The sequence below is a fragment of the Triplophysa rosa genome, linkage group LG17 (genome assembly GCF_024868665.1).
Source record: "Triplophysa rosa linkage group LG17, Trosa_1v2, whole genome shotgun sequence".
NCBI lineage: Eukaryota > Metazoa > Chordata > Actinopteri > Cypriniformes > Nemacheilidae > Triplophysa > Triplophysa rosa.
In genome coordinates, this window is record NC_079906.1 from 15,907,594 (window position 1) to 15,920,572 (window position 12,979).

Consider the following 12,979-nt stretch of genomic DNA (forward strand, 5'->3'; position numbering starts at 1 on the left):
TATGTTCAAAGCATTTTATTGTGTTTTGTCGGTTTGTTTTGTACAAAACAATACAAAATTCAGCAACAACAGTCATAAATTTAGCTTCGAGTGAACTGCAATCAGCCACATGGTACAGTAAAGTGCTTCTTAAATCAATACCCATGTCGTCTCAGGTGATTTTTACCCCAATTTGTATGTTGGACAAACTTTGGAATTTAGAAACAGACAAACAGTGCTTCAAAAACAATAGCTTTCAGGCTAGAGGGTCACATATTGAGGATAAAATAATCTATTCTTGTGTACCTGAATACTCTTATCCCAAGAAAGTTTGGGTGGGACGTTGGGTCATACTACAATCCTTTACATTTGTTTTGCAATGGCTAATATTGGGCTGCGTAAAACAAGAGCATTGAACTGCAAATGAGAACATTTTACACACCCCAACAAAGAAATCTTGAGAATAGAATTTGGATTTGTTAACACAAGGCAACCCATATCTCCTCTATGGGTAAAACAGAGGTGAATATTTTGTCAGAGGCACAGGGGCTTTTGAGGATATACCAAGTGCCACAGACACTTCAGAAAATACAAACCCAAATATCTGAGATATCGGCAATATAAAGCAAAAAAGAAAAAGACAAAAATACTGAAGAGAAGTGTCGGAAATGGTATTTCCCAGACCAAAGATTGCTTTAAATCTAGCTTACGAATGCTTCTGTTTACCATTTGTACATACTCATTGTAGCAAAGTAGTTTCCTGAACAAAACATGAGGAAACCGCTGTACATACAATTCAAGTCTTACTATAAGACATAAAACCCCCACAAAAGATGCATCTGTAAAAACATTTTCAAATTAATAAAGAAAATCAATAAAGGTTACAATCAGTGTCATAATAATCAGCATAATGGGTCCTTCAAAACCAAGGCCTGCCATTAGGTTTCATATATTTCAGAGCACCACACGACAGAACTGGTGATGCGCTGAAAACATTCAACAGGATACACTTGAGCAATCCAAACTCCCAATGATGATACTAATGCTTGTCGATTTCATAGCCTCTGAGAGGCAAGTGATCTATGCTTGTGTCGTAGGAGTTAGCATGTAAATGGCTAAAGCTGATCCAAGATCAGCACTCCTAGACCCTATGGCAAAATGTGTTGCATCTCACGAAAACCATCAAGCATTACAGAGAAAAAAAGGAGTTTAAACAACCCGAAAGTCACTTTGAAGGCAAGAAAAAAAACATTTGAACAACAGACCTGCACTATCAGCCTCTTTCTTAATTTCCTTCAGGTTTTTTTTTGCCCTCTCTAGTCACATTCACTCTCTCGCTCTCGTTACAGCACATAAATCAACATCAATAAGTAACAAAAATTATACAAAAAGAAAAATATAACGTTCCACCTGAACAGCACCTTTGTAAAAATAAAATAGAATATTCTTTCAATAAAAAGTTAAACAAAGTTTGAAACATCAGTGTGGCACACTCCGAGTTGGAGTCAACCATTAACATATAAAAAACAAAAGGTAAAATTTCTTAGACCATTTCACTCATACAGCTACATTGTCTTGGAAGACTTATTTTTTTAAATACTTTTTCCTGGAATACTTTTCCATTTTTTATTTTTTTTCCGTTTTTAAGTGTTATTTGAAAATAATCTCTCCCTCCCCTCCCATTTATAAATCGCTTTGTTCGATATTTGCGTACCACAACTGTCCACTCTCAAAGACTTTACTCCCTGATGCCAGCCGTCGTCATTCATCTAGCCATACTGGCAAACGTGTGCTTGTCAAACCACCAACCACTAGAACCTTATTGTGCTTAAATGTTTTCATGCGCGTTATCAGCTATTGATAAGATATTTGGTGACAGGTTACTGGAAACTCTTGTGGCTTCCTGGACATTGGTTGGGATGAATCTATCATGCCAATGAAGTTTGCAAAGTGAAACCCTCACATAAAAAAAAATGGCTGGAAAGAACACTGGGGCAATCTGCAAGTATGAATTAGAAATACACAGTCTGGCACTAAAATGGCACTAAAGTGCTCGACAAAAGATGCTGGTATTCCCAAGTCAGGGGATTCTTTTACCGATGAAATGAATTAGAGGCGCTATTCAGAACTTCACTTAAATGAGATCTCCACTAAAATAAAACGAGTCATAACAGCCTTCATCCGCATTGCCTGAGCGCAAACTAGCATCTTCAGTATCTGCAGAAGGGGAGGGGGAGTATAATGATCGCACGCATACAGGAGGAACATTCCTGAAACGAACAAACTCATCTCTCACAGAGAAAATTCACAGTGAATCCAGTTGTAAAGTGGAAGCAGCACATAAATGAGGTTTGGGTATTAGACCTTTGGTGTGTGAGAGCTGGTATTTTATGCTCCGACAAATTCCTAAAATGTCTGATGTAACCCAGTATCCTAAACTCAACGTCGAATAGACTGTCGTTCCCAGGTTGTCGAGTGCTGTTCAAAAGTGCTCTAGAAGCATTTGCACCGGTGGAACCGACAAACAGACTTTAGGACAGACAGACTCCTAAATTTTAGGACTTTAGGAAAGAGTTCGGTTTCAATTGGACCAAGGGAAAAAAAAGAGGGGTGAAGGTAGAAAATACTCAATCATTGGTTTGTCTGTACAGGGAACCCAGCTCAACCAATCAAGCGCAGTCCCCCACAATGACCAGCGGTGCCAGGAGCTGCCGGAGCTCTGAGGCGGAGACGGGTGCTCCCTTCAGCATGCTTCTCCTCTGTCTGCGTTTGGCCAATTTGGAATTAGAGGGAGGGGAGAGGCGCACAGATGTGGCACCGATCGTGACGACCTGAGGAGAGTCCTGCTGTTGCTGCTCCTCCAGGTCATCCTGCTCGGCCAGTTGACGGTTCATGGCAACTGCCTTGCCGGCAAAGAAGGTTAAGTCCTTAGTGCTGCTATTCCTGTGGGCGTGCGGGAAAGACAAAGTTAGAATGACATTTGCAGATACTACATGCATCATGAACTGGTACCATTTGGAGAAGAAAAAAAACTCACCTTTGCGGCAGGATGGACGAGAGGAGACAATCAAGAGCACCCTGGAGAAAAAAAGGAAGAAGTTCAAATAAAAAATTTGTTGCAAAAATGTTCATTCAAGTAAACAAGAAAACATCAGAGCTTCTTACCCCTTGTACCCAAGGGTGCTGGAGAACCTGAGCGGCACCGAGACGTTTCTTGGCGTCCCGTACAAGCAGTTTGGAAATGAGGTCTTTGGCGCTGTAGGAAATGTGAGCCCATTCTTTCTCTGGAAACTCATACTTGCCCTCCTGGATGCTCTCAAACAAGGTGTTCTGAGAGGAACAAAGAAAAATATATTTATTTATTATTATTATTATTTATTTTACTTTTACATTTCATCTCAAATGAACACCAACCAGAGCTACATCTGTTCATAACAGTGCACATGGTCACTAGGGCTGTCACGATTATGAAATTTGGGTGACGATAAATTGTCTAATAAATCATTGCAATTATGACGATTGTCTGTTTTAGGGCTTTGTCATTTAATTCTCATACATTTTTTTATTCGGCTTTGAAAAGACCATATTGTTCTGAATAGAAGATTTTATTTTCTCTTAAAAAAAATGGGGTCATCATATATTTAAGGTCTAGGCTTTTACATGTCAATAATACAGCAGCCAAATACGTGTAAAACCAGTTTGATCAGGAGTGAATTGAAGCCACCATTAAAATGCTATCAGTCATAGAAAAGCTTCTAGTCGTTTATAAAAATGTTACTTACAATATATAAACTAAAATATGCAATATGCAGGCACTCCAGCTCCCCCTAGTGTCTTCTATAGAGGTTTTCAATAATTGCGATGATCTGAAACCATTGCGATGAGGTCAAACAATCGCGATGAGACGATTATTGAATAATTGTGACAACCCTAATAGTCACGTGACTACACAATGGTAGGCAATGTACCTGACATGCATGGCAAGGTTCTCCATTCTCCCAACCGCAGTCACTTCCACACCGGCCCACGAAGGGAGGGTACCCACTCAGCATGATGTACAGGATGACCCCCAGGCTCCACAGGTCACAGCGTTTATCGTAGATGGTGGCTTCCTCATTAAAGGCCTCCACCACTTCGGGGGCCATGTACTCAGCAGAACCACACTAAAGTAAAAGAAAAAGGAAGTAGGGTTGAGAATAACGTAAACAACTGCCACCTGCGTCGTCTCGGTCACAAGGCACAAACACATGTAGTCACATCAATTCTGGTGGCGTGCCATGTTAGCACAACAAAGATGGAACAAAAAGCAAACAGAGAACAGTAAAACTGAACGCGCTTGTATTGGTTCTAAGCAGTTCAATTTCTAAACGCTGCATTCAGCTGACAAATGTCATGTAGACCCTTAAGCACATCTGAGACATACTGTGTGAGAATCACATGGTGAACAGCAGGTCGTGCCAACCCGGAGGGGGGGCGGGTTGTCAAGATTAACAAATTGAATGCATAAGGATGCACCTCACGCAAACCTCGACTCTTTTCCTGCCGCAGTCCAGATGGAAAATGCGGCGTGGCGCATAAAACCTAAAACATAGTAACCACGGTAACGACGGTTATGTCACAGAGGCGGGGAAGTGAGTCATGGAGTGTTTTGAGGGCTCAGCTGCAAGCTCTTGTTGGGTCGGGCTCCATCCGCCTCTGCCTGAAACTAGGTCACACTTTGGAACAGGAAAAAAGAGGATTGTGTGTCCCAGAAAACCCACATACTGTTTATTACATAACAGCAACACGGTCATTTGCGACAGCGACACACACACGCACATCTTTGATATAAACAGGATAAAACCATTTGAGAGAGCAGTTCACTGGTTAAAGGACAAAAGAGATTCTGGAACATTCGGCAGAAAAGGGCTCTTTAAATTTTCCTCAGCAGGTTTTGCTATTATGCTAGATTGAGCATCTACAATTATGCAACAGAGGTCATTGTTACAAAATTACCCGTTCACATTTTTTCCCCGAGATGAATTCATTTAGCAGACACTTTTGTGCAACTTCGTGTATTTGTAAATAATATTTAACTCATACAACAAACTAAACTTGCTGCAGATACATACATTATCACACAAAGGTGAATTTCCAAAGTAGACCGCAAAAAAACACAGGCTAAAAACCACAAACGCTGGTATGACCCACACCCCACATTCAATGTTTTCTCAGGTGTTCAAGACCAACGTGGGTCATGCTTTGGTTTGTTTCTTTGAGGTTAAAGCAGCAGTCTGTCTGCACTGCCGGTCTTTTGTTACCCTTAGCCCAGCTGCCGCCTAAACTCCACCTCCAAACACACTTATGTAATGCTATTTCGCAGTGCAGGAATCCGAAGGCAGACAAAAGCTCCCACTGTTGCACCCAACCCCCATCAACACGGCTGTTTTCGCTCGCCATCTCTCAACACCCTCACATTCAAGAGAACACTTTACATCACCCCCACTCCTGAACAAAGACTCTCACGACACACTAATCCAGACTGGCCTATCTGGTAACAAACACTGCTCTGTAGTCTGTAACCAACCCTATTTGTGTACCTATATTTTAAAAACATGCCTAAGGGCGTTTTCAGATTGGGCTCGTTTGCTGCGGTCCGAACTTGAGTGCCCCCCGCAGCGTTGGTTTGGTTTCAGACTCAACTTGATTCTGTCGAACTCTGGTGCATTTGCGTTCGTCTTACGTCATCAAAAATGTGCGCTGCGCATGACAGAAAACAGAACACGGATCAATATATTGTGTTTTTATTAATTTGGTGCTATTATTCGCAACAGAGTAAATGACATTTGGGTTTACTGTATGCGCGTTGCATGCAGACGGCTTTCTGCTGCTTGCAAACAGACTATTTTGAGAAAACAGTGGATTACCATTGCCCTGCCGCTCTGATTCCACTTGCAACGCTGAAATACGATGCAGCCTGCACTCTCGCTCGAATCCAAGGTAAATCATCAACACTATCATCTCTTACATGTGTTTTAATGAAGGAAATACATCGTAATTGGCTTAAACGCATGCGCAGGTCACTTTACTTCCTCATCAAGTGCGCACCCGGGTCCGTGTTGCTTTCATATTCATGCGAACCCTGCCACAGTTCGAGAGCAACCGAACTCAGAACACCTCCTAAAGGTAGTCTCGGGTTCGGTAGCCAGGTACGCACCCGGGTTCGCTTGACAGCTTTCACATTAGGGATTTTTCATGCGAACCGCACCCTGTTCCGAACTAAACTCCAAGTGTGAAACTAGAGACTACCGCTGTCTTTTGGAATAACCTTAAGTGACTTTTAGTTTCAAGACAAACTTAAGATGCAAGACTAGCACGACGTTGCATCATTTATTTGGACTAACGCGATTGCTGTGTGCAACCACATGAGGACTAGCATCCGACAGAGTTCTTGGTAGATTATATGTGGGACTTTCCGAGTTCGGTGACAAACTCGCTTAAGGGCTTTTTGTGGCTAGCACCAAGGCATGCTTCAGCTATGCGAGCTACTCAACTATACATAGATAGCTGAATTTCCCTTGTGGTTATGGGCGAATATATCCTGCAGAAACCTGAATATCCTGCATTTCCCAGAAAAATCAAGACTTCCTTTTCATTGCATAGGTAACACCACATTAAAACAAATAAAAAAACGTAATATGCCTGCTTTAACTGTAACAATTGCCCTACAATAAGAAACAACTCCCTAGTTTGTTAAAGAGACAATCTTGTAAACAACAAAAGGTTTGCGATCTACTCAGGGAATGAAATCTAGATAAGATCTCTTGGATCGGGGCCAAGAAAAACATGTTGAGTGCATGACCAGAACACACTAGATGCTCCTCCCCCTTTCAACCGCCCTCTCATCAGACCAATCGCAGAGCAGTTGCTAGGAGTGGGGGTGACTCTAATCGAAAGACTAATGCCCAGACAGGCTCGAGGAAATCCAGAGAGACAAAAACAAAGAGAAACGCAGTCCAAATGTGCCGAAGGGGGGCGGTATGTGAGGAAATTGAAAAGAAGCCTGAAAAGTTTATTTGCGTTTAACTTCTGTTCCCGTCGAGCAGTCTGGCAAAATGTGGCAAGGCAGGAATGAAGTTTGAAATTATATCAGAAGAAACAAACACTGGGTCCAAGTTTAAGAATGAAAATAACTTTAACACTGTGTACTTTCAGAAAAAGTCCACAGCACAACGCATTTTAGGAATGTCGAAACTAAATGTTTTTGTTCTTGGCAGATTTCAGTTTTTCCAAAAAGTGAGAGCATAGCCCTCTTCAAAAAAAATTTATAAAAATAATTTTCACCGTTAACTACAATTTTGGGGAACTCGCCAACACAATCTCCATGTCTTAAATTAAAAAACAGGTTATTCCTTTAAGATTGTACACCATCTTGTCCACAAGATACAGTACTGATAAGTACAATACAAGGATGTAGATAAAGATGTGGCCTCATATCAGAGAAAACAGAGGAATGACTGAACTATTATGACCTCTTTAAAGTTTCACCGTGGTCATAAACCCAGCCGTTGACCTCATTCTTTTTTAGAATGATTAAAACCGGCCAATCAAAACAAGGTACATCAATGACACCACCCAAAGCCAACCAATACCATTAAAGCAGTAACCCCAGATAAGCAACGGCACTGAAAGTGCACACCATATCCATACACCCAGCAAAAACAACAAGCTTCCAATCTGTTTCTCCTTTGAATTTAATAACATTTGGTCTGGTAAAATCTGCAGCCAGTGCAAGAAGATAAAAAAATAAAGCAAGCAAGAACAAAGGTCACACTTACTGGAGTGAGGAGCTCTGGAGTGGAGATGGGTGAACTGTCACTATTGAGTTTAATTCCACTGCCCAGATCAAAATCGCAGATCTTCACAGGTGAAATCTACAAGAAACACACAAACGGGAAAATCAGATCATGAACGTATGCTCAGAAATGACTGACCACAATTGGCAGGTATGTTTGTTGAATGTTTTCACTGTGACTGGAAACGCAGAAACCTCAGACTCTATTATCAAGCCGCCTAAACCACAAATGCAAAATATACTTTTGAATGCGACTACAGTGACAAGCGAATGTAAAACTTACCCTGTCCACATATTCACACAAGATGTTTTCAGGTTTCAGGTCTCTGTGGGCCATACCTGCAAGTACACAAATGAAAGTCACATGTTAGCTTTAAGTGAAGATTGTCGATGGGGCGAAGCGATCATCGTGGGGAAATGTTTCCAACACAGACTGCTGCTTAGTGCCGCTATATTTAGTGGAGCATCCCCTCACCCATCAGTACTGACAGGATTAATACATATGAGATGCTCATAACTTCACATAGAAATGCACATCCTTCAAGCTAACAGATGAAATGCCAACTTGATTTCCAACGACCCCCACTTCTCACTAGTCCCAGCAAACCCCCAATGTGAAACATCATCTCCTTATCTCCACTTTCCAATCCTTACCCGCCCCTCCCCAACAGTCTTCTCATACCTTTGTTATGAAGGAAGTCCAGCGCACTCGCAATCTCTTGCACCACAATGCTAGCTTCCTGCTCGCTGAAGTATCTCCTCTTGTGAATGTGGTTCAAGACAGAGCCTAAAACGTAAGGTTACACGTTAACATCAGACCATGCAATCTTTTGGTTTCAGTCGATACAACCGGCTCTCTATTCAATTAACTAGTACCCGGGGGAGTCTGGGTAATGTTTCTCAAAAGTAACAACAACACTACAGAAACTGCGTACCTCCTCTCAGCTTCTCAAACACGAGGTAAAACTTGTCCTCTTCCTCAAAGAACTCCACAAGCTCCAAAATATTTCTGTTTGGTGAACAAAAGACTAGTGTTGAGTGACAACAGTCAACAAAACAACCTTAAAAATGACACGTACACAAGTTTCTTCAGGCGATATTGCTGTCGTCATTAAACTGACGCACGTTTAAGATTGAATATATACTAAAATAAAGAAAAACCGGTTTGGATATGCAAAGCAGATCAGTAATAACAGGCTTACCTGTGGCCCTGGCACTGGTACAGCATTTCCACCTCTCTAAAAACACGACTCCTGCTGTGTCCTGGCCTCTTCTCAATTATCTGAAGTGAAAAAAAATCATAGGTTAGGATCAAAGCCGAATGACACGGGCAACACCCTGAGGTGACAACCGACCTTTGAAATCTCCCCCTATAGTAACCATTTGGTTACAAATTACCTTCCTAAATAATTGTAGCACTTTTTTTTTTTTAAAGTTTTACACAATTCAGGACATAAACCAATCCAATCCACCGCATCTCTACATAGAAACAAAATATAATAACCTATATTCTAGTAAATACAATTCAACAGTTTACTCATTCACCTAGTAACTAAGCTAAATAGGAATCATACATAATTGCTATACAACAAACCTAACAGTCTACAATGAAATCACAAGGCCTCGTGTTTTCTCAGAATCTGTATGTGTGTGCGATTTGTTCAGCTCTCTGGATTATTGTCGCTATTGAGAGCCGAGCATGCAAGCGCACAAATGTGCATCGAGGTTAAGAATGAGGCATGTGGGCCAGCGCATTCCCAAAAACCCCAGTGCTGCTGCTCCACGGCTGAGTCAGCAATCAATCCTCGCTGCAAAAAAATTATAGGGTATAACATGCTCAGAGGAACCAGAGGCATGTGGCGACAGAATTAACCTAGTTTGTGCATTTAAAATGTCATCCAAAAGACTTACTCTCAAAGTATATACTTAATTAGCTTGCATGCAGGGGAACCAAACCTACAATCTTGTCATATCAAGCACCATGCCAAATTCGGCTACTGCTGTAACCCATGTAAACATGTTATTTCCAGGCAGCACATACATTATATGTTTATCTCCCATAAATCTTTATCCTCATATAGAAAGAGGCCCTTATAGAGACTGTCTGACTGCTGTTCTGTAAATCAAACCAAGCTTGTAAACACGCTACCCAAGCATGCTGGTCAGGAGGCCCAGCTGAGGAGGCTACTGGGTTGTTTTCATTCAGCTTTGCCTTTTGTTCAGACTGGGACATACAGGGGGAGGGTAGGGCAGGACATCTGGTGAGAGCTGTCTGAAACCCATCCCATCATTAACAGACCTAATGCTTGCTTGTAATGATACAACACCCCCAAGGGACAAAGACACATCCCTAAATAACATCGTCTTTGTGAGGTAAATTACATTAAGCCAGCTAAATGTGTGGATTAAGACCACTTTAGTATAGATAAGAACATGAAGAGCTCAAGTAATATGGAAAACATTTTGATGCTCGCTAAATAAAGAACTTGAAAAATCCCAAACAATCCAAGTTTCACAATATTTCAACTTCCTCAAATAAAAATGTGAGACTAATGTCTCTGGCACACAATGTTCATTTCACAACATACACTTGGTTCTAAATTCTGCAGTGCACGAGAGTGCAAAAAAAAGGGAGAAAAGAAAAGAGAAACTAGGTAAACACTTCCAGGACGTAACTCCACCCTATACCCCACTCCCATTATTGAGGTTCATGTTTTGATCGACTTGTCAGTACAGAATGTTCTTGCCGCTGTACATTCTACCAGCCAATGAGAGTGATGAACGGTAAAGGATGTTTCTGTTCCAACTCTCTGATTGGTCGACCTTCTTTCCGGTCTAACATAAACAATGAAGTCTTTCCACTAAGCCTGTACCAAAACGTCTAGCGCTAACACAATAGAGCGTCTAGTTGTTCAAACAAGGGTCTCTGAGAACTAGAACAAAACTCTGTGAAGTACAAAATACCAAGACAAACTACAGTTGAGTGTGAATTATTTCAACAAATTCAACAATTGTTTTATTAGATTGAAAAAAGAAAAACTATTACAGTTATCCCATTTCAGAAGAGGGTCATTCACAGACAGTCCATATTCATGAGCTCAACATCCTCAGCTTGTAGGAATCTAACTTGCCCTAAGCAACTACATGCAACAGTGCCAGTCAGCACAAAACAACTACAGTCACGTATGCATGTCAAAGGGGTAAATCTCATTCCCTGTAACCCAACACACTTCAAAAGGAAAGTCCTTTCTAACAATAGCCCTTGAATGCCATATCAGATATGGATGCCTGTTTGTTAACATGTACATGAAAGCTTAGCTTGTGGAATTCAACTTTTATTTCAAGATAAACAAAGCATCTCACCTTCACAGCATATTCTTTATGGGTGATTTGGTTGATGCAGGTCTCGACCCTGGCATAGGCGCCTTCCCCTAGTACCTCATCCTGCAGTTTATATACATCTGAAATCAAAACAAATACAATTGTTAGAATTACTGAACCCACTGTGAGCCTCAAATTGCAATATTGTCAATTCTACATTAACATGTTAGTCCCAAGGACATCAAGATGCAAAAATACAAATCGTCATCCCATTTGATATGCAAACACTTGCAACTCACCCTCAAATCGCCCTGAGAAGCTGTCCGTTGCTCTGCATCTCTTTTTCTTCTTGTTTCTCTTCTTGGCGTCTGGGATGTCGATGGGCTGACTGGATAGTATGTCTGATTAAAAGGACAGAGAGCAAATTCCAGTGTTGGGTATAAACACTCACATGCAAAGTGGCAGTGAGATATACGTATGTTTAATAAGATCATGTTTATTCACATCATTTGTAAAATATTAGGTAAAACGTAATATACCATGTCGGGCGGAACAATCAAAATTGAAGGCCGTGTCAAGAAGATGGGATCCGTTTTTGGTAAATTCCTCGGATTCAAAAGGATTTTGCCCCTGGATAGAAAAAAAACATTTTGCTCATATGTACTGGGGTTTAAAAATCAATGCACTTTGTCATGAGCATACAACACACATTTCAGAATTAAATGGCAATCGTTCACCTATTACTTGTATGGTTTAAAGTCCAAAAGATAAATATTAAGTTAAGAGCATTCTGGAAATGGATTAATGTTTAAACAACCCTGCGATCTTGAAATCAGCCTCATCTCCTAAATCGTAGTAAATACAGATCAGTGCTTATTTTCATGTACACCAAAAATAAGTCACACGCTCACCTTAAAGGAGCGATGGAATCCGGTAACCTCGGTGATTTTGTTCTGCACCATTTTGTCCTGATTTATATGACTTTGTTTGGACTGGTGGGCTGGCGGCAACAACGGCGGTTTTAGCTTCAGTGATCGAACTCACTCAGCTAATCCAATGTCTTGCGAACCGTGGCGCTTTAAACGGGAAACCTGAGAAAAAAAGTTAAACTGCACTGTAAATCAGGTACCTTCAGTTAAAACGTTGCACTCAAACTGCTAAACAACTACAGAACTTTATTTATAAAGCTGCCATTTTAAACTGTCACGAACCGAAGCGACACAATAAGACGCAGTAAAGGCATGTCACGTCACGGGCAGGGAGACATGCCCAGGAGATTTGTGCCAAGAATAACTTCGATAGAAAATCTCGCTATTTCCGTTCGTTATCCATTTTGCCAAAGTACGTTACTTTACGCGACTAATATGCACGCAAGCAAGTTCAACCGAGTGATTCAAATGAATCGAATGACTCCAAAACACAAAGCGTAACGTTAAGGTCTGCAATAAGTCCACCAGCATTAAGACAGGTCGAAATAAACCAAAACATCAGTAACGGTTACGCCAGACAATGTGAAAATGAACTGACCTAAACGTCAACTGCAATAGTAATTTCTACAAATTTCCTGAGATGTGGCAACAATGAACTAAATCCGACCGTTGGACTGCGTCCTTTCAAATAAAAAACCATGACGTTATCCCGTCCGCTCCTCTAACGTTAACGTTACCGCAATAGAAAAGCCCGATGTATCAGTCGAATGTAAAGCTCGTCCTTACCCCGTTGTTGTCTTTAAAGCTCCAGGCTTGACGCCGTTGTATGAGCCTCTGCTTCGGGAGCAGCAGATGGTGGCCGTGGGGTGTATAGGCTAAATGTGTGTAAGGTACAAAACGGCGCACGACGATACTG

At 41.2% G+C, this 12,979-nt stretch overlaps 1 protein-coding gene across 1 annotated transcript; it reads right to left on the reverse strand.

Annotated features, from left to right (window-relative positions):
* Positions 1–12,979, reverse strand: mknk2b (MAPK interacting serine/threonine kinase 2b). Its single transcript, XM_057356610.1, has 14 exons — positions 12,850–12,979; positions 12,046–12,225; positions 11,674–11,764; positions 11,434–11,535; positions 11,177–11,274; positions 9,016–9,095; positions 8,749–8,822; positions 8,496–8,600; positions 8,097–8,152; positions 7,797–7,892; positions 3,948–4,142; positions 3,145–3,309; positions 3,017–3,057; positions 1–2,922 (listed from the first exon to the last, which is right to left on the reverse strand). Exons 2-14 carry the CDS (start codon positions 12,094–12,096, stop codon positions 2,649–2,651), a joined length of 1,428 nt encoding a protein of 475 aa, XP_057212593.1. The 5' UTR covers positions 12,097–12,225; positions 12,850–12,979; the 3' UTR covers positions 1–2,648.